The sequence below is a fragment of the Raphanus sativus genome, unplaced genomic scaffold (genome assembly GCF_000801105.2).
Source record: "Raphanus sativus cultivar WK10039 unplaced genomic scaffold, ASM80110v3 Scaffold0650, whole genome shotgun sequence".
Lineage (NCBI taxonomy): Eukaryota > Viridiplantae > Streptophyta > Magnoliopsida > Brassicales > Brassicaceae > Raphanus > Raphanus sativus.
Window position 1 is genome coordinate 1 of NW_026615967.1, and position 20,252 is coordinate 20,252.

Below are 20,252 nucleotides of genomic sequence, written 5' to 3' on the forward strand. Positions count from 1 at the left end.
TAATCCTAAAGCTATCTACTTTTCGTCCGAAAGCATCTTCTACTTTTATTAAGTATTCTAAATTTCGCGGAATGTGTTTTCTAAAATGTACTCTTCCGTCTACTAAAAGTAGAAAGCGTGTTCTAGATTTTTGTCAATGTTCTAAACTTTTAGAAGGCACCTTCTACGGATAAGATACCTGTTTTTTGCGAAAATTAATGAAAAATTCAGTTAAGGAAATATTCTAAAAATCTCCTAAAAATATTCTAACTTCCTAAAACGTGTTATTTTCGATTTTACTTGTCAAAAACTTTTAAAAAATGATTATACCTTGTCTTCTTCATTAATCTATGGGTTTTCCATAGTTTTTCTTTTGATTTTTTTTCACAAACTCTTATTCTCTATGATACATATCTATACAACATGTGGTGTTTTGAAATTAGGTGCAATTTTTTGTAAAGTTTAATTTTTATTTTATAAAGTTTACAAATTTTATTTTTATTAAAGTTTTATTAAAAACATTTTTAAAAGTTTTATTTTTATTAAAAAGTTCGATAAAATTCAAAAGGTCACAAACATTTTAATTTTTTTATAAAATAAAACTTTGTAAATTGTTTTTGGGAGAATTGCTAAAACCAACCCAAAAGTTGATTGCAACCCTAAAAGTAGACCCCATATTCAATCAATTGCAAACCCAACTTAAAGGAGTGTTAAAACTACTATTTAGCCCTTGTGACCAAACAAAAAAACATAAAGTCATTTTACTGTTCTGTCCTTCGTAAGTCTACACATAACAAACATAGTCTACATATCCGTAGATGTCATACACGGTCTACATTGTCGACTTAATTTGTAGTCTACAATGTAATTTAATCTAGTTAATTACATTTAAAAATATATAAAATTATTTTTTATGAAATTATTAATTAATCATCAATGTAAATGTTAATATGAAGTTTATAAACTAAATTTGTATATAAGTGAACAGCTAAAAAAAATATATGTTGATTTGGTAACCATGTGAGACAATGTTTGTGGTTTAGTAACAAAGGTTACATAACATAACATGTTATATCTTTAGAGGTTAGATCTTTAGAGTTAGATTTTGATTGTTTTTTTTGTTTAATTAACATATTATTACTGAGTAGTTTAGATTTTGTAAATTTGATTTTTGATACAATAATTTCCTATCAAACTAACATATAGGGTTTGAGTTTCGTGGTTTAGGGTTTGGGTTTTGTGGTTTAGGGTTTTGTAGACTTACAATTCAGTCTACTGTAATAAGTGTACAAAAAGTCATTTTTTCTTCTATAAATTGAGTTTATGAATAAAAAAGTAAAATCACACATTATAACTATTAATAAATAAAGAAAAAAATTTAGTATTTCATATATAAATTTACTAAAACAACAAAATAAAATAGGAAATTAAAATATTGTAGACTGACAAAAAGGTAGACAAACAAAGAAGTCTACTCTCTACGATTTTAGCCAAACCGGAGTCAACCAATTTTAATTTTAACCAAATCTACTTCAAACCAAACATTTTTAACCTAACCAGAAAAGTTACCCAGCATATAAATACGATTTCCTAAGCTTTTTTCTATTAAGAAAACCCTAATCCTGCCGCCATCGATGAAGGCGATTTCCGGGGAGATTTCCGGCGAACCCTAACCACGCCGCTTCGCGAACCCTAACCACGCCGTTTCCGGCGCTCAACCTCCTCACCGTCTGTTCCGTCGGTCTGTATCTTCTCTCAACCTCGTCATCGGCTGCTCCGTCTGCTCCTGGGAGATTTCCGGCGAACCCTAACCAGGCAGCCGTTTCTCTCCGGTAAGTAAATCTCTTTTACTCTCTGGTTTAGTGTCTGTCCAGGTTTAAGGCTATAAAGTAACCACCTTTACCTCGTTTCGTTGAATATCTCAGGCGGCGATTCTCTACTCTTGTTGGCGAACGAACGGTGTCTCTGCCTCCAATCAGTCGCACGGCTTCTACTCTCGCTGTTTCATATCTCCGCCCCCAAACTAGTCACCATCCACTTCGTCAGTCCCATATCTTCTCTCTGGTAAGTTAAATATCTTCCATTTAGTGTCTGTGGGCGATTCTTGGTATAAAGTAACCACCTTTACTTCTTTTTGTTTTAGATTTTAGACGGTGACTTCTTCTCACGTTAGTGGCGTTTCATATCTCCGGCGAACGAAAGGTGATTCATCTCTGTTTCTAGTTAGTGTAGACTTCTTTTGACTCGTGTAGACTTCTTTTGACTCGTGTAGACTTCTTTTGACTCGTGTAGACTTCTTTTGACTCGTGTAGACTTCTTTGTCCTGCATACTTATTTGTTTGTTTGATTTGCAGAATTATTTGATAATTTTGTTGTTGTTTTTCCTGCAGGATTTAAAATGGAACAGCTTGATTTCCCACCAAGGCAATTTACTGTAGGGCAGGAGCCAGTGCCGGCTAAAAGCATTGGCTACTACAGTAGTAACACAAGGCTCTTCTCTGCTCTTCGTGAAGCACTCAATGAAAAAGAATGGGAGGAGCTCAAAGAGTCGAAACTGGGAGTGTTTTTAAAGTTCTACGAATTGGAGTTTTCATGGGCGTCTAGGCTGGTACACTATATGCTCACATTTCAGCTTGACTGCAAGAAGAAGTATGAGTTGTGGAGTCTTATAGGTGTTAAACCAGTTAGGTTTTCTCTGAATGAATTTGGAGAGATCACTGGTCTGAACTGTGAGTATGTGAAGAATCTTGAGCATCCTTTGGTTGAGGTAACTGATGAAATGAAGGCATTTTGGGAGCTGCTGGGAGTGAATTTCGAGCGTGGGCCAAGCATTGATGATTTAACTACAGCGTGTGCTAGGTGCGAAACATGGTCTACAGATGATCGAAAGCGCTTAGGTTATCTAGCCATCTACGCTGGCTTCATTGAGGCACAAAGAACCACGACACCCACACGGGCTGCCCTGGCTAGGTTAGTGATGGATCTTGAGGTTTTTGAAGATTATCCGTGGGGAAGAGTAGCATTTAAAGGCTTGATGGATTCAGTGAAGAAGGCTGACCTTACAAAGACGTCATACTACCTTGATGGCTTTGTTGAGGTTCTTCAAGTCTGGATCTACCACGCTCTCCCTGAATTCGCAGCTGGTTACGGAGATCCTGTGGAAGCAGATCCTTTGGCAGGCACCCCGACTCCACCTCTGCTTGCCTTCTTAGGTGGCAAAGGCCGGAAACATGGCAAGGAAAAGTTACAGAAACAGGTATGCTTAAATATATGTATGTATTATTTGATGTATTATTTTGTGTTTAAAATGGTTACATACTAACCTTTAATGTGTAATTTTTTTTGCAGACTACCATTAACACATGTACTGTGAAGGATTATTCTGAAATGTTTCCTCTCTGGGATGATGAAGTGGAAGATAAAAAGGCTGATAACATTATCGAGGCTATTTTTTCCAGTGGATGGTCATGGAACCAAGCTCACTGGCCTGACACTGGAACCAAACTGTGGACAAGTGTGAAGGTTGAGTACAAAAAGGTGAAGACAAGCAAGAGGTCACTGTGCTCTGCTCCCACCGAGTCTGAGGAAGAATCACCACGCAAGAAGGCTCGTGTGTCCCCTGGCCAGGATACCTTGAATGCAGAGATAAAAGTTTGGCTCACTGCCATGGCTTCTAGTATGGTTGAAGGATTGGGGAGATGTGAGAGTTTGTTGACCACACAGGGCCGCATGATTGAGAGCCTTGCAAAAAAGGTAGAAGATATGGAGAAGATTGTGGGTGGAGAGAATTATGAGGATAAAAAAACTGAGGAAAACAAAGATGACTTGTAGACCGCAATGTAAGTCTACTCCTTCCCGTAGACGTACAAAACAGTCTACTGTCGCGACACAGATCTGAAAAAATGATGAAAACCATGAAAACAGTAACCTTTTTCCGATGTAAAGCTTGTTTCCACCCTTTTCCACCGTCCAAGCTCCAAATATGAGTAAAAGGATCCAACTTTGCCTACTCACAACAGTGTAAACTCGAAAATATGAAATTATAGTTATGAAAATGAAAGTTATGGGAGATTTTTAGATTGAAATGGAGAGGAAATGAGAGGAAATGAGAGGAAATGAGAGTTTTTTTGCTTAGAATCACAACAAAGTGGTTGTATATTGAATTCTTGAGGTTTAATGAGCTCAAAAATGGTTGTTAATGGTGGTTGAAAAATTGATGATAATGGCATTATTGTAAATAAGAAGAAATGTTTAGGGTGTAATAGGTTTTTTATGATTTTCGAAATTATTAAATAATTAAATAATAATGGCAATTTTGTAAATAATTTAAAAACATAAGGATAGTTTGGAACTTTTCATGGTGAATAGTAATGACAAAAAAAAAGAGGTTGGTTTTGGGGTTGAATTGAATTTGTAGGTTGTTTTTGAAAGAAGCCCATTGTTTTTTTATAAAGTTAGTTTAAAGCTTTTATTAAAAAAAATTAGTAAAGTTTTATTTTTATTTTTATAAAGTTTAAATTTTTTATTTAATTAAAGTTTTATTAAAAACATTTTAAACTTTTTATAAAAATAAAACTTTGTAAAATGTTTTTTAATAAGTTTATTTATCGTTTTATTAAAAAATTGTAAATTATTTTTATTTTTACAAAGTTTATTTTTATTTAAAAAAATTAAAAGTTTTATTTTCCCTTTTTAAAACGTTTTTAATTAAATTTTTTAAAAATTCTTTTAGTTTATTGTGTTTAATAAAAACTTTAAACAAAATTTATAAAATTTGTAAACTTTATAAAAATAAAAATAAAACTTTACAAAAAGTTTTTAATAAAATTTTAAACAAACTTTAGAAAAATACATTTTAATTTTTTTATTTTATTAAAATTTTTGATAAAATTAAAAAGTTTACAAACATTTTAAACTTCTTATAAAAAATAAAACTTTTTAAACTGTTTTTTATTAAAAAAATTGTAAATTATTTTTATTTTTATTTTATTAAGTTTTAAAAAGTTTATTTTTATTAAAAATTAATTTTTTTAAAAAAAAATCCCTTTTTAAACGTTTTTAATTATTATTATTTTAAATTATATTAGTTTAATGTGTTTAATTAGATTAATCAAGGGTTAGTTTTGGGATTATGAAAGAAATTATACTAAAGGGACAACTAAATGATGGTTTTATACTATAGGGACAACCATGCTGAATTTTTGTTCCATTTTGGCAATTTTCCCTTTTAAAATTGATAGGCGTTGTTAAATTCTTTCGGCATGAAGAAAATGTATACACATTAAAAGAAAAATGGTTTTTATTTGTTTACATTTGGTAGCTTTACTTCGAAGGGAAATAAACAATCATCTGCGTTTGGAGAACAAGGAGGACCGTTAGGACCAACCCAACTCATCAGAATTGCTAACAACCATAACTATCAACCTTTTCTTTCTTTATGATTAAACCAAAAAAAAAATTTTACCTCGTTGAATTTAGAGGAGTCACAAACATGCAGATATATTCTTTTTCCAGCACATTTAAATGGATCTTAGAACATAAATTTATATCCGCGTTAGATGAACAAAACAATATGATTTAGTTTCGTATAATAGAAAGATCAAACCTGAAACGTGTTAGCATTTCAGGTCCGTCCACTACTACTTTACCACAAGATCCGTTTATTAAGCCAAAATTTTACATTCGCAAACAATACTTATAAACATATTTTATTAGTTTTTGTTTTCTGAACTGACAAATTTGATTAGTTGATCAATGTTAATGTTTATAAATATAATTATATCATATATCCCCGTTTAACATTTGTAAACTTATGCCTTCAGTAAAAAAAAAAAGAACATTTGTAAACAAATTTCAGTGATATTTCGTAAATATATATTTTTTGTCTAGCGAGATATTATAAAAGTTTCGGTGAACCTAAACCAGAAGACACCTATCAAGGTTGATTTTCAAGCCTCAGTTCAAAAAAAAAAAAAAAAGGTTGATTTTCGAGTCTAATCCATCGGCTGGTGACCCACTTCATGAGTCCATGACCCATCACCATACTTGGAATTATTTCTAAAAAAAATATAAGATAAGTATTTTCATTTATAATTTATTTGTCCCTATCTACGCAGTATGATTGTCTAGTAGTCTGCTGTCTATGATAGCTAAACTTATCTCCTTTTTGTAACTGAGCTAAACTTATCTCTCCTGCGGAAAGAGTTTTTTCAACGCAAGTATATGGATATCAGTGTTGATAAAAAAAAAGTATATGGATATCAGTTTTACATAAACCTGAAAGGAAAAAAAATACTAAATATCGAAATAATAGATTTTGGATGGTGACCACCAACACTTGAATTACATGAAAAAGAATGTAAATATTGACTTCTGAAAAAAAAATTAGGAAACGTTGACTAATGAAAAAAACAAAATTAGGAAATGCTGACTTCAAATGATTCTTTAGCTGAATAAAGTAAGAAAATCTTTTAAAAAAATCCGAATAGAGTAAGAAAATCTTTTTAAAAAATCTGAATAGAGTAAGAAAATCTTTTTAAAAAAATCATCCCATATACAATGGTAACAAGAGATTTTTTATTGTTTTTCTTTAAAATGAAAATAAAATAAAATGTGGACTTTATCTTTAGTAAGATCTATTATGTAATAATAACCCAAAAAGGTAAGGTAAAATAAATTAATTTTTGGTCAGATGTTTCTCTTCTCTTTACACAAATACATAGTTCTCTCTCCATGTGATAAAATGTGAATGCATATGTATATAGATGTATAATTGTATATATGAGTTTTATCACAATCCATCTTTCTCCAAGATGACTAAAGTTTCTTTGTGCCTATCAGAATCATAAGCTCTCTCTTTCTCTTGCCCACTTGGTCTCTCCTTTCCTTTTCTTCATCTTCTCCAAATAACTTTTCATATATTTATGTAATATCTCTATTACCAAACCTTATAAATATAACAAAAAAGACAGGCCAAATTTTCACGACCCGGTTTTCGTCGGCCTTTCACCTTCACTCACCATTGAAGCGTCAGAAAGTGAACAATGAAGACTACTACGCGGCTTCTCGATCTAACGGCTGCGATGGTTCTTCTCGTCTACGCGGGCTTATCTCCACCGATTGTTTCCGGCGACCCGGGGCGGCGTGTTAGCATGACATTAGTTCGAGGGGCCGCTGCTCTTGGTGCTTGTATGTCTTCCTTCTTCCTTCTTTCTTCTTTTGTCGTCTTTTCTTTTTCTTTAACAGAACCATTTGTCGTCTATATAACACATTTATATATATTTATTGGTAAATTATCAATAATATTGATATATGATTTTTTCGTGACAAAAAAAATATATATGATTTTTAGTCGATGAGTTTATTAGACATTTTTTTTTCACACTAAAGTTTACTAGACATTTTAACCGCTTTTTCGACACACTTCAAACCTATGTACAAATACGACGCAGCTCACGCAAAATCATCCAACATAAACAACTCCACTTGCTGCCTACTCACTATCGTTTTGGTCATTAATTTGATTTTCCTTATGTCAGTTTTTATTTGCTTACATTTTGGACTTATATGTTTTGCTTTTATATTTTCTTTTGTAGTTTGCTTGGACGGTAGCTTACCAGCTTATCACTTGGACAGAGGCTTCGGTGCTGGATCAGATAATTGGCTTTTGCAGTTTGAGGTAATTAAAGTATTTAAACATATAATCAATCTTAGATGCGAATAAATTTATCAGACAGCCATTTGGTCATCGAGATTGTATTTTCTTTTATTGATCATTGCTTGATTTAGTTCATTACCTAAAGTGCTGCTGTTGTAACCAACCCCATGAGTAGGCAAAATAATTGAATCCAGCTAGCTAGCATCTGGAATAAACTTTTGCAGAGTTTTTGTTAATGTTAGTCAACCATCGATAAAACATTACCAATTCTTAAATAAATCTTAATAGTAACGATTTAGCAGTAACAACTGTTCATCACAAATATGGGCTATAGTGCAAACTATCTATCAAATCCAATCAGGATACTAGAATGTAACCAAGTGACTCTGTATTAGTATTCTACAATACGTCGATATATGCTAGTAATCGATTTCTACTACTACATCTACATACTTGTAAAGAACAGGTAAAGAGAGCAGAGACATATTCATGAACAAAAAAAAAAACTATTACGCCGCCGTCTTAGAACTTTTGAGCATCATAGTGTCTTGAGCTAGTTGGATCATGTCTCACGCCTTTCACTTTATGACGCGCATTTATAACATTCTCTACTTCTTTCCATGGTTCTTTTCTTTTTTCCGAAACAGAATTATGAGAGAGAACCATATTTATTTATTTGTTTTATTAGCATTTATTTCATTCAATCGACAATTCATTTGTCTGCAAGTAATTACTACAATTGTAAAAGAAATACCCAAATATATTGGATTTTTCATTTTGCACGCATTTCTTCTTCTTTTTGCAAGTGTTGTATATTAATAGAAAAGTTGGTGAACTGGTGATAGGGAGGAGGATGGTGCAATGATGTACCATCATGCAGGGATAGATCAAAGACCCATCGAGGCTCGACACGTTTTATGACCAAAACAGCCGTCTTCACTGGAATCTTGAGCAACAACGCTTCTTTAAATCCAGGTCATTTCTTAATTTTATTTCTTGATGACAAATTATATTACTAATATAAAGGCAACGTTAATCAATTAAATAATTTATTACGTGAACATGTTTGCTGTTTGTGGTTTAGGTCTCTCTTTCACATGACGGTTCAAATGTTTCTGTTTAAAATCAGCTTTTCTTATAAAATATACACATAGAGACAATAGTTTTGGCTTTTTCTTTTCTATTAATTAAGTTATGGCTTTGTACACCTTATGTGCTTTTGTCTTTGTCCCCTTCCTTACGAGCACAAGTCGATCAAAACCTCGTCGACCTATGTCCAATTACATACTTATCCTACCTTTCTCGGGTTAAATCTTACTTCAAAGAGGGTAAAACTGTCAACTTCACATATAGACATGTGAAGTCCAGTTCGTTTCTGTCTCGAGTCAAAATTCGCTGTTGCTTTATTGGAACATCATTCACATGCACTAACACATACCGAACACACATTATTATCATTCGCTTATATTTCTGTATTAGTAGTATAGCTGCACACTGGTTGGACTGCATAGTATAGCTGCACATTGGTTGGACTACTACACATTGTTTATAACACATATTTTTTTATAAAAATCAGATTTCTATAACTGGAACAAAGTTAGGCTGAGGTATTGCGATGGAGCTTCGTTTGCAGGAGATACACAAGTTGGCAACGGGGTAAGAATAAAGAAATAACTCGCTTATCGGTCTAAGTAAATCTTGTTTTATTTAACTGCTTTTAATAACCGGTTAAATGTACCAAACGATCTGCTTTTTTTTTGGTCAAAACCAAACTATCTGATTTATGAGTGTTTATTTACTGATAGTTTACCAATTGAATGATTGACAGACGTCAATGCTTTATTTCAGAGGACAGCGTATATGGAATGCCATCATTCTTGACCTTCTACCCAAAGGTTTAGCAAAAGCCGATAAGGTAGAAAAATGGTTCCGGTTTGGTTCGGTAGACTCTGCGTTATTAATCTATTGGTATAAACCGGTCAACTGGTGTGCAGGCGCTTCTGACTGGCTGTTCAGCAGGTGGCTTGTCTACATTTCTGCATTGTGACAACTTCACAAGCTATCTACCAAAAACCGCAGACGTTAAGTGCATGAGCGACGCTGGATTCTTTCTTGACGCGTAAGTTTTCTTGCTCAAATATGTTTTGATCTCTACTTCACACGATTGGTTTGCCAACATATATGGTCTATATTGGTTTAACAGAATCGATGTAGCATCAAACCGGACAATGAGACATTTCTACAATCAGCTTGTGTCACTACAGGTATATACTAGAGATCCAACTCATGCCATCAAGTTTTTATTTTTCTCCCCATAGATTTCTGATTTTCTTGCATTCTTGGAACAAAATTTTCAGGGTGTACAAAAGAACCTCGATCCAAATTGCACACGTGCGTTCTATCCCGAACCATCTCTGGTACAATCTCAAATCTTAATTATATATCAACTCTTCTTATGAAGTTAAGTTTACAAATCTCTAAGTTAAGTTACAAAATTTGAATTTTGCAGTGTTTTTTCCCACAATATGCATTGCGATTTATTAAAACGCCAATGTTCATCTTAAACTCAGCCTACGATGTATTCCAGGTTTATTTCTCTATTCTTAGTTAGCCATAATTATTCTATTTGTTGACCGTATTACACTTGTCTAACCCAGTTTAGCTTTTGTTGGTTTGATTGCTAAGCCCGTTTATTATTATGTCACACTTGTTAAACAGTTCCATCATGGGTTGGTACCACCTTCTGCTGACCCCACTGGGCGTTGGAACCGTTGCAAGCTTAATGTGACAGCGTGTAATCCACACCAGCTCGATGCACTTCAAGGTTCAATTCCAACTGGTTCGTTTTAAATAAGATAACCTGTAAAAATAAGAGCTAAACCAAAAAAATTTCTTTTGCAGGGTTTAGGACAGACATGTTGGGAGCACTAATGAATTTCTTCAGAAATTCTACGAGAGGAGGAATGTTTATAAACTCATGCTTCGATCATTGTCAGAGTGCTTTACAGGAAACTTGGCTCTCTCCCACTTCACCGAGGATCCACAATATGGTATATACTTAACCGAGAACTTTGTTCTTAGTTTTTTATTCCGGTTTTACAATAGCTTTAAACCGCGTCCGATTTTTGTTTCAGACAATTGCTAACACGGTCGGAGATTGGTATTTCGGGAGAGGAGAGGACGTGAAAGAAATAGATTGTCCATATCCGTGTGATAAAACATGCCATAATCTCATTCCAGCGTCTACTACAGATTCTTTGGTAAATCTTGACATTTAATTGTTTTTACAATTAATTATAGGCATTACAGTTTTTCTATAGCAATTAATTACTGTAAAGATTCAATTACTGTAAAAATATATATAATTTGGATTGTGTAATTATATATTTTTTTCTTTTGTTATTCAAGGCTCCCAATGCTCCAGATCGTAAATCTCTCGGTACACAATTGTCTCCTTTTTCCCTGGCTTTTTTTACTTTTATCTTTTATGTTTAACAGCTTCTTTTGTTTTTTTTAATGATTTGATTATGTAGCAATCAGTCTGGAACGAAAAAGACAACTCTTCTCTCTTTTATATATTTTGGTTTATGTCTTTCTGATCAGGTACAGGAAGCCAAGTATTTCAAAATGATCTTATATCGTGATAGTAGAAGTTGAGAATAATCGAGATTGCAGTGGTCAAATATAATCCAAATGTGACTAAAGGAGTTATGTGCTAGTTTGCCAACATTGCAGCTAATCCAGTTAGCAACACATTAAAACTATAATTTGAGAATAAAAATATCATGTCTTTCGTAAATTTCAAATACATAGTTCTCACTTTAAATTTGAATGCTTTGTTAATTGGTGTCATACTGATACAAGGAGAACTTAAGAAATTATGGAAAGTTTAAACTACTCATTTCACCCAAATTAACAAGCACTCATGTGCCTTTTGAATGAACAAAAAAAAACACTAAATGGTCGAAATTGAAGCTAGTTTTTTACCTTTGTAACGTTTCAACATCTACACTAACCATTCACTAATATAATCTTGAAGAGAGAACATGATCTCATAACCAAAGAGACCTTACATAACATAGCAGAGACCATACCATACCAACTAATAAGGCTCCTCCTTAACCGGATCTGCATCCCATTTTAAGTTGAAAATGCGATAATAATTGGATAAAAAACACGGTCTTGAACACAGATGGAATCACGAGAAAAATCATATTACCACAAAACGTTTAGGGGGAGAGCTAAAAAACAATACATCAAATCCAATCACTCGAAAAGACTTATATAAACACATATTTTCCTAAGCTCTAAACACACATATCCAAATGTCAATACAAGAAAACCAAAACCGAATAAAAAGAAAAACCAAGCCAATCAACATGAGAGATAAGAAGACACTAATTAAAATAAAAACTCACACACACACGACAAGTGCTATACGAGGACTTTTCTTCTTTTTACCGTCATTGCTCCTCCTGCACTTCCTCTTCATCTTCTTCATACTCATACCCTTCTTCATCATCAGCCGTCGCATCTTGGTACTGTTGATACTCCGACACCAAATCGTTCATGTTGCTCTCTGCCTCCGTGAACTCCATCTCGTCCATTCCTTCACCTGTGTACCAATGCAAGAAAGCCTTCCTTCTGAACATAGCAGTGAACTGCTCGCTCACACGCCTGAACATCTCCTGGATCGAGGTCGAGTTCCCGATGAAAGTGGAAGCCATTTTCAGACCCGTCGGTGGAATGTCACAGACGGTTGATTTCACATTGTTGGGGATCCACTCGACGAAGTAGGATGAGTTCTTGTTCTGAACGTTGATCATCTGCTCGTCGACTTCTTTGGTGCTCATTTTGCCTCTGAACATGGCTGATGCAGTCAGGTACCTGCCGTGACGCGGGTCAGCTGCGCACATCATGTTCTTAGCGTCCCACATCTGTTGGGTCAGCTCAGGGACGGTTAAGGCTCTGTACTGCTGCGATCCACGTGATGTGAGAGGCGCGAATCCGACCATGAAGAAGTGGAGACGAGGGAATGGGATTAAGTTCACCGCGAGCTTGCGCAGGTCAGAGTTTAGCTGACCAGGGAAACGTAGGCAGCAAGTGACACCACTCATGGTGGCAGAGATGAGATGGTTCAAGTCTCCAACTGAACAAAACACAAACAAACAATCCCATTAGAACAGTGATGCCAGAAACAGGACTAAAGCATAGTTCTAAATGCGCATCATTCATCGAGTATGTAAAGATATTTCTAAATGCGATTTCTACTGTAAGCAGATAAAAGCAAAGTTCAATCATGCAAACCATTCAATTTCTATTACAGTCAACATCAAGCAGCTGGATATACAGAGAAGAGACAACTAGGAGGAGGTGTTAATGTTATATTATAAAACATTAAAATAAAGTTTAAAAGTTAAAAATTTATTCACTATAGTTTTAAATATAAGTAAAATTAATAGCAGGTGGATTATATAAATGAATTATTTTATTTCATATATAAATTATATTTATATAAATTTTAATTTAATTTTCTATATTTGAAAATTTAAAAAATAAATGTTTTATAAAAATTTATAATTTTCAATAAATAAATTTTGAATAAAATTAATACCACCGCATGAAAAACCAGTTTCTAATTTAATGAATCAAGCAAGTTATACAAAGAAGAGAGGCTTACAGCTAGGAGTGGTGAGCTTAAGAGTTCTGAAGCAAATGTCATAGAGAGCTTCGTTGTCAAGAACCATACACTCATCTGCATTCTCCACAAGCTGATGGACAGAGAGAGTTGCATTGTAAGGCTCAACAACAGTGTCAGACACTTTAGGCGACGGAAACACAGAGAACGTCAACATCATCCTGTCAGGGTACTCCTCCCTAATCTTCGAGATCAGCAAAGTCCCCATCCCAGATCCAGTTCCTCCTCCCAATGAGTGACACACTTGGAATCCTGAAAAAGATCATTCACATCAACACAAACACGAAGTCAGGGCCGGCCTTGAGATTTTGGAGGCTATAGACAAATCTAACCTTGCAAACAGTCACAGTTCTCGGCCTCTTTGCGGACGACGTCAAGAACTGAGTCGATGAGCTCAGCACCTTCAGTGTAGTGTCCTTTGGCCCAGTTGTTACCGGCGCCGGATTGGCCGAAGACAAAGTTATCAGGACGGAAGATCTGACCGTACGGACCCGATCTGACACTGTCCATAGTCCCGGGCTCAAGATCCATCAGGACGGCGCGTGGGACAAACCTCCCGCAGCTCGCTTCGTTGTAGTAGACATTGACTCGTTCGAGCTGCAAATCGCTTTCACCTTGGTAACGTCCCGTCGAGTCGATGCCGTGCTCGGCGCAGACTACTTCCCAGAACTTAGCTCCGATCTGGTTCCCGCACTGTCCACCTTGGATGTGAAGAATCTCTCGCATCTTCGATAGCTAGCTTAGTACGCAAACTTGAAATCTAGAGAGAGAGAGAGAGAGCAGAGGTTTTGAACGGTTACTAGTTGAGGAGGAAATGAAGAAGACGAAGCGGTTGGTTTTTATAATGCGGAGATAACGGAGACTAGGAAACTCGCCGGTTCTAACTGAATCGGTTTACGTAAACCATACCAGGCTGAAACAAACCGATGATTGAACTTGCACACTAACTTACTTTTTCATTTTTTTTTTCAATTCTAATCCCTTACGTTCATTTGTGTTTGTTTACTTCACTATTTTACCTTTTCTTGATATACATAAAATTTAATTCTAACCAGACACTAAAACACGCAAAACCAAAGTCGGACGGTCCACGATGAATTCAAACCGGTAACGCTAGTATTCGTCTTCTTTATTGGCGCCACGAGTGACGGAGGTAAGTAACGGCTGTTAGGTTCGTTGGCCCATGACATAAATATTTAAACACTATCTTCAAGTTGGCTGGCATATACAAATAAAGATTGCTACCCACTGAGCAAATAATTGTGGATATTATTTAACATTTTACCAAAATAAAATAAAATAATAATTGTGGATATTTATTTTGTTTTCAGATCAGGAAATTTTGTTTATTTTTATGTCAGTATGTGGACACTAAGTTAATTCTTCTGCAAAAGAACCTCTTGTAAATAGAAGAAACACTATTTTTGTAGGTAAATCCATAAACATAATTTATTTAGGTAAAATCAGTTTGATTTTACAAATACTGTTGAAAATGAAGTTTGATCTATGATAAAATTCACATCTGTTATTAGCATTCATTCCTTTTTCTAACTTAAGACTCATGGAGGATAAGTTCTAATACAGTGTGTATTTTTTCATTTTCTGCATTAGCTTCACTGACCATAGCACAAGAATAAAATACATGGCGGGTGTTGTACAGATGGATCCAGACTGGCTCAGGTGCGAAGACTAAAAGGCTGCGAGATCTGAATAATTTCTTTATTTTTTCTCACTTTTTTATATTCTTGCACATGAAGCGAACCGTGATAGACACATGATACCAACGTTAAAGCACGTGATTGGGATTACTATTGTGCATTTTATTCTGATTCGCAATTATGCTAATCCCGAAACTCAAAATCGACAGGGTCTGAGGCTAATACTTTTCGGTTTGGTATGATTGTGAATTCTTAGACGGTAATGGGTCATGCTCAAAAACGGTAAACATAGTTAGAGATTAAATGAGTAATATTCGAATGAGAAGTGTGTGTTAGTAAATGGCAAAACAATGATTAAGAAAGAGATGAAAACCAAAGATGCACATGTGCACGTAAATTCCGACATAGTCCAAGGAAACTGATAGTTTTGTTGTTCAGTATGTAATTACCATTTTTAATAACAAAAAGTTATCATTTAGTTTTGTGTGGATGCATTTGATTGCTTAATCTTTCCACATATTATAATCAATACAGTATTGTAGTGCGTTGCAGTGTCTCTAATCTGAACAGTGACGTGCAAATCACTCTATAATCAATTAGACAAAGACGAAAGGTGTACTCGGGTCCTACATACATGACGTGAAAATTAGAGAGACAGCAAAGACAGCTTTTTAAATGATTATGACCTCAATCAGAAGCAATGTATCGTTCTCAAAGTTAGAGCAACTTGTGAGTGAATAGTAGCCATCATGTTACACCATCAATTTCATAACCAACTCAATCTGATAACACTGCTCTTATTAGTATTTTTCTTCTGGTGATAGTACTCGTTTACCCAATTTAAACTAATTTCAAAAGAACTTCCTAGGCCGGCGAGTTGCGCACTCTAGCATAACTTCAAGATAATTTTTGACATTTAGCGTATAGACTATTATTAGAAGGAAAGAAACGAAGAAATATTAATCAGGAAACCGAACCTAGCTAGTGGATCCGACTTAGTTTATACGTTACGTTAAATAAACACACAGTCCGACTTAGTTTATATCCCAGTTAACATATAAAACGTTTCCAGCTAATAAATAGTAACATCTTCATAAATTTAGATAATTGTATGAAATGTTTTTCGTTCTGATTCCGTATGAAATAGCCTAAACTCGAAACATGTAACGTAGTAATCTATAACAACAATAAACTGGATTATATATTTGTTATTTCTCTATACAACCAAAAACCGATCCGAAGCTAAAAAAAATTCAAGAGCCGGTTTGATTCTGCTTGTTCCAGTACTTCATCTCCCACTGTAGTATTCTCGTAGCTGCACTTCGTTTCCTCTTCTCAACAGCGTAAAACGACGCCGGTTCGTACGGAGGTGGCATGGCACACGGGCTAGTCTCCGCAGGGTGCTTCACGAGTGACTCAGTCATAAACTTACGCTCGTTCCCGCTCCTTGGACACGCCATTGTTTCCGAACATATCTCCATGGCATTCTGGGGAATCTCCGGTTTAAACTGAAGGAGTTTCGAGTATTCGGTTAAAAGGTGGTACATGTAATCATACACGTAGTCCATCTTGAGTTCTTGTTGAATGAACTCGCTTGCCGTCTTTCCAATATCCTGCGCCTGGTTGTGTAAAAAACAAAACCGCATGAGGATAATGACAATACAAACAAACAAACAATTAAAATCTTAATGTATGGATTTTATCATAGATTAATAATGTACCTTTTGAATGTGAGAGTTGCCCCACTGAACAGCAAACTTGATGGAGCGGCACTTGTCGTGCTCCCTAACGGGCCAATAATGGTGAGCCGGAAGCAGGCCTCGAGTGAAGAAATCATAGTAATGGGGTTTCACCAGTAGAGTCACCGAGTCACACGCCAAAATGTACTTCTCGCTAACGGACCATGCAGACCCTTCTATGTATATCTTATATCTACAGATAAACATTGCAATCGACCCATACCGTTACTAATTAATTCCTTATGTCAACTTTCTTTTTTTTTACTAAGAAAACCCAAAATCTTTGAATATATTCGAATCCTATAAAATTTACGCTACCTGTGATGGCATTGACTCGCCAAGTCTGATTGCTTGTAGCCTTCCTTTGATTCTCGGATCCAATCCTACAAAATCAAACAAAAAAAAACACATATAGATCAAGATTGGAGTTGTAACCAGCAGAATCAGAGTTTTTTGGTATTTTCTCAAAACGTTATATATTTTTCAAAATGCATCATCATTACTACCTGAACATATACACGAGCGTTCCACTCGTGTTCCTCGGAGACATTACACTTCATAAGATCTTGTCTTGTCTCTGCCACCGATGGATTCCCTTTCCAATAAGCATAAGGCTCTCTGTTTATCCAACTGGTCCTCTGGTTCCCTTCTCTTAATTCTTTCAACAGACTCTCCCATGGCTTTATATTCACTTCCGACCTACAAAGTCAACCATGCCAAAATTTTACTGGGGGCTTTTCTGATCTATTCGAGACTATTGTGGTGTAATCGAGAGAACTTAATAAATTCAAGGGCCTCATTAAAACAATAAAAGAAAGTTCTCATTACCATCCCCAAAAGGACCAATCAGGAAACACGATATCGAGCGTCTCCTCATTTCCGCAGTACCGAAACAGCGGCGGAGGCGACGGAGCGTCGACTCCGGCGAAATCCAAAGCTCTAACGACCGGCCAGTCAACGCAGTCAAACATGAGCTCGAGATCAGGAATCTTCCCAGGGTACTTCCTCAGAAGCTGCAAGAACCCCCAGATGGTGAACACGTCTCTCGTCTGAAACGCGTCCTGAAACTTCTCCACGTAGACTCTCCCGCCGACGATCGCTAGCCGGAAATTCGCCGTCTTCCTGGCCCGCTCCAGTGCCTCCCTCGTGATCCCTGTCTTCGCCCAGGGACGGAGATCCTCGTGGATCCAGCGGAAGTAATCCGGACACGTGGCGGTCGGAGCATCTTCGCCGAAGGTCGCAGTGGTCGGGTAGTTGTTTCTTGGACACGTTCCGTTGGTGGCGTCGTTGGCGGAGCAGTGTAGTGTGAACTCGGGTTTAGGGTTTTGTGTGGTTACTGAAGTTGGAGGAGGGTATTTTGGGAATATCGTATGTGTTCTAGTCTTTGTCGTGACGGCCTCTTTCTCTAGCAGAACCTATAAGTTTGAAAAAAAGTGGACAAGTTGACAACATGTGTTAGTCATAAGTGGGTTACAGCTAGTTAACTCGAAAAGTCATAGGTGGGGTCCCAAAGTAGACACTTGTCAGTTTCTACGTGATTTGTCAGAGAGCCGACATCACCACCACCAAGGCTCTTTCTAAGACAATTGAAAATCCTCACGTGACAGAACAAAATTCAAAGTATTAACAAAGTTAAAGATCCATTAAAACATATAGGATAACTATAGTCTGATATTATATTGAGTTTTATGTAAATTTCGATAACTTCTATTTATATGTTATATGGTTTGTTTATATGCAGAGAGGAGCTGGATCTTTGTAAAAGGAAATAATGCAATAAATTCAGAGTTAATAGGACATAAGTACATGATGCTGAGATATATGCTTTCCATAATCCTACCAAATTCAGCAAGAAAAGTTAGGAGTGTGGTTTTGGAACTTACGGTGGGGTCTAGGAGGGTGCGCGTGGAGATGAACGCGCCGACGATGAGTAGTGTGAGCAAGGAGAGGAGGGCGTAGGATCTGTTGGGAGATATTCCAAAACCGGAGGACTTGATAAAGGGAGACCAGTTGGTGAAATTGCGAGAATGCCCACTTCCTGGCTCGTTCTTGGACGGTGAGTTCCTCATCGGCGACTCTCTTCCACGACGGAGAAACCAAAAGAAAGAAGATGGAAAGAATCGAGGAGAAGATTCTAAACGAGTTTAGGAAAGAGAAAGAGGACAAAAGAAGAGAAAAAGAGAGAGAGAATCTTGTGAGGTAAGTAATGTGACCGTCAAGTTTTAATAGAACAACACATCGAGGGTTTTATTTTAAGAAGTCATAACAAAACCTCATAGGTTTGGGAGCACGATAACGAACCTTATAGGTTTGGGACAAAAAAAAATATTTGAGTAAACAGTTAACTAGACATACATTTAGGATTACTTGCTATTCATTAGATACCCTGATTTAAAAATATTTTGTGTAATTAACAATTTAATTTTATTTAATAGTACATTAGACCTTTCTCGACCTTTTGGCCACAAAGAACTTCTCAGATTGAGTAGTGAAGCCATAAGTACTCAACATTCGTTCGACTATTATAATTACAGCGGAAAATCAATAAGTTTGTTCTTTCGATTTTAGTATTTTTGTGACTGATATTTCTATGCAATAAAAGTACCAATAAAAAAAGTACCAATAGACACTTCTAAAAGTGTCCGCTTCATCACAACCCTAGTCATACCAAACCTATAGAATAATTCTCTCTTCCTTATAGAATAATTCTCTCTTCCTCAGGTCAAGGATTCAAAATTTAATGTTGCAAACAAAACACGACAAAACCACATTTTCTTTCTACTGCAATAACACGAGTTGATGACAAACATTGCCCAAGAAAACGTTTTTGGGCCCCCGATCGAAAGTTTTCGGTTAAATCTAAGCAAGCTGTTTCAATCGAGAGATTTGTATAGAGCACATGTTATTTTCATTACATGTCGTTGATTCTTCAACTCTAACCTAATTTTAACATCTTCTTATGGATCATTAATTAGCCTTGTTTCTTTAGACTTGAAATATCATGTATACGTATGTTTATATGGATTTTGAAGTCTTATGAACTCTGGGTTATATGCTCTATTCTAAATACACAATTTGCTGTTTACGTTTAGTGTGGGAGATGAGTTGAGTATATAAGCCAAAAGGAGATTGTTACTTAACCAACAACCTAACGCTTAGGGTGTCAAAAACAAGCACACCTTGAATTAAAACTGCATTAGGGCATAATGTAGGGGACATCTCTCTTATAAGACGTTTTTTAGTGTTAAGATCTCAAGAGCAATAAGCTCTAAAAGAATATAAACCAAAATATCATAATAGTGTTAATTAGCCTTGTTCTTTATTTCTAAGATTTAACCTGAGGAAACTCTTAGTAATAGTAATTAAAATGCTAGCCCAAGTTGTTAAGCAAAACAAATAGCTCACATTTAGAAACGGCTCACCCTTAAGAACTAGGAGAGGTTAGGTGAAAGAGTTGGGTAAAAGAGTAAAAGTTTGAAAATAATTAGGCAAAGAAGAGCTACGACCAGCATGTGGACAAA

General features: G+C 35.7%; 4 protein-coding genes across 7 annotated transcripts; 2 read left to right on the forward strand and 2 right to left on the reverse strand.

Moving 5' to 3' along the window:
- Positions 1-604: 604 nt before the first annotated feature.
- LOC130502672 (uncharacterized) lies at positions 605-3,810 on the forward strand. Its single transcript, XM_056997453.1, has 5 exons — positions 605-1,811; positions 1,905-2,043; positions 2,123-2,181; positions 2,370-3,235; positions 3,328-3,810. Exons 4-5 carry the CDS (start codon positions 2,378-2,380, stop codon positions 3,808-3,810), a joined length of 1,341 nt encoding a protein of 446 aa, XP_056853433.1. The 5' UTR covers positions 605-1,811; positions 1,905-2,043; positions 2,123-2,181; positions 2,370-2,377.
- Positions 3,811-6,707: 2,897 nt separating this feature from the next.
- Positions 6,708-11,435, forward strand: LOC108851919 (pectin acetylesterase 9). 4 transcript variants are annotated; one of them, XM_056997456.1, is made up of 14 exons: positions 6,708-7,167; positions 7,575-7,657; positions 8,482-8,611; positions 9,213-9,292; positions 9,465-9,551; positions 9,631-9,755; positions 9,840-9,900; positions 9,994-10,053; positions 10,146-10,223; positions 10,355-10,460; positions 10,538-10,686; positions 10,771-10,896; positions 11,045-11,075; positions 11,246-11,435. In XM_056997456.1, the coding sequence occupies exons 1-14, from the start codon at positions 7,023-7,025 to the stop codon at positions 11,278-11,280; spliced, it is 1,296 nt and encodes a 431-aa protein (XP_056853436.1). In that variant the 5' UTR covers positions 6,708-7,022; the 3' UTR covers positions 11,281-11,435. The 4 variants fall into 4 exon arrangements, with proteins under 4 accessions (XP_056853436.1, XP_056853437.1, XP_056853434.1 ...); XM_056997454.1 differs by having other exon boundaries at positions 6,709-7,167; positions 11,240-11,435; XM_056997457.1 differs by lacking the exon at positions 11,045-11,075 and having other exon boundaries at positions 11,240-11,435.
- A 467-nt stretch (positions 11,436-11,902) lies between these two features.
- Positions 11,903-14,157, reverse strand: LOC108848760 (tubulin beta-8 chain). The gene is made up of 3 exons (XM_018622195.2): positions 13,667-14,157; positions 13,317-13,586; positions 11,903-12,785 (listed from the first exon to the last, which is right to left on the reverse strand). Exons 1-3 carry the CDS (start codon positions 14,058-14,060, stop codon positions 12,100-12,102), a joined length of 1,350 nt encoding a protein of 449 aa, XP_018477697.1. The 5' UTR covers positions 14,061-14,157; the 3' UTR covers positions 11,903-12,099.
- Positions 14,158-16,099: 1,942 nt separating this feature from the next.
- LOC108849560 (uncharacterized) lies at positions 16,100-19,007 on the reverse strand. Its single transcript, XM_018623120.2, has 6 exons — positions 18,615-19,007; positions 17,560-18,146; positions 17,238-17,430; positions 17,050-17,114; positions 16,714-16,924; positions 16,100-16,611 (listed from the first exon to the last, which is right to left on the reverse strand). Exons 1-6 carry the CDS (start codon positions 18,798-18,800, stop codon positions 16,246-16,248), a joined length of 1,608 nt encoding a protein of 535 aa, XP_018478622.1. The 5' UTR covers positions 18,801-19,007; the 3' UTR covers positions 16,100-16,245.
- Positions 19,008-20,252: the final 1,245 nt, after the last annotated feature.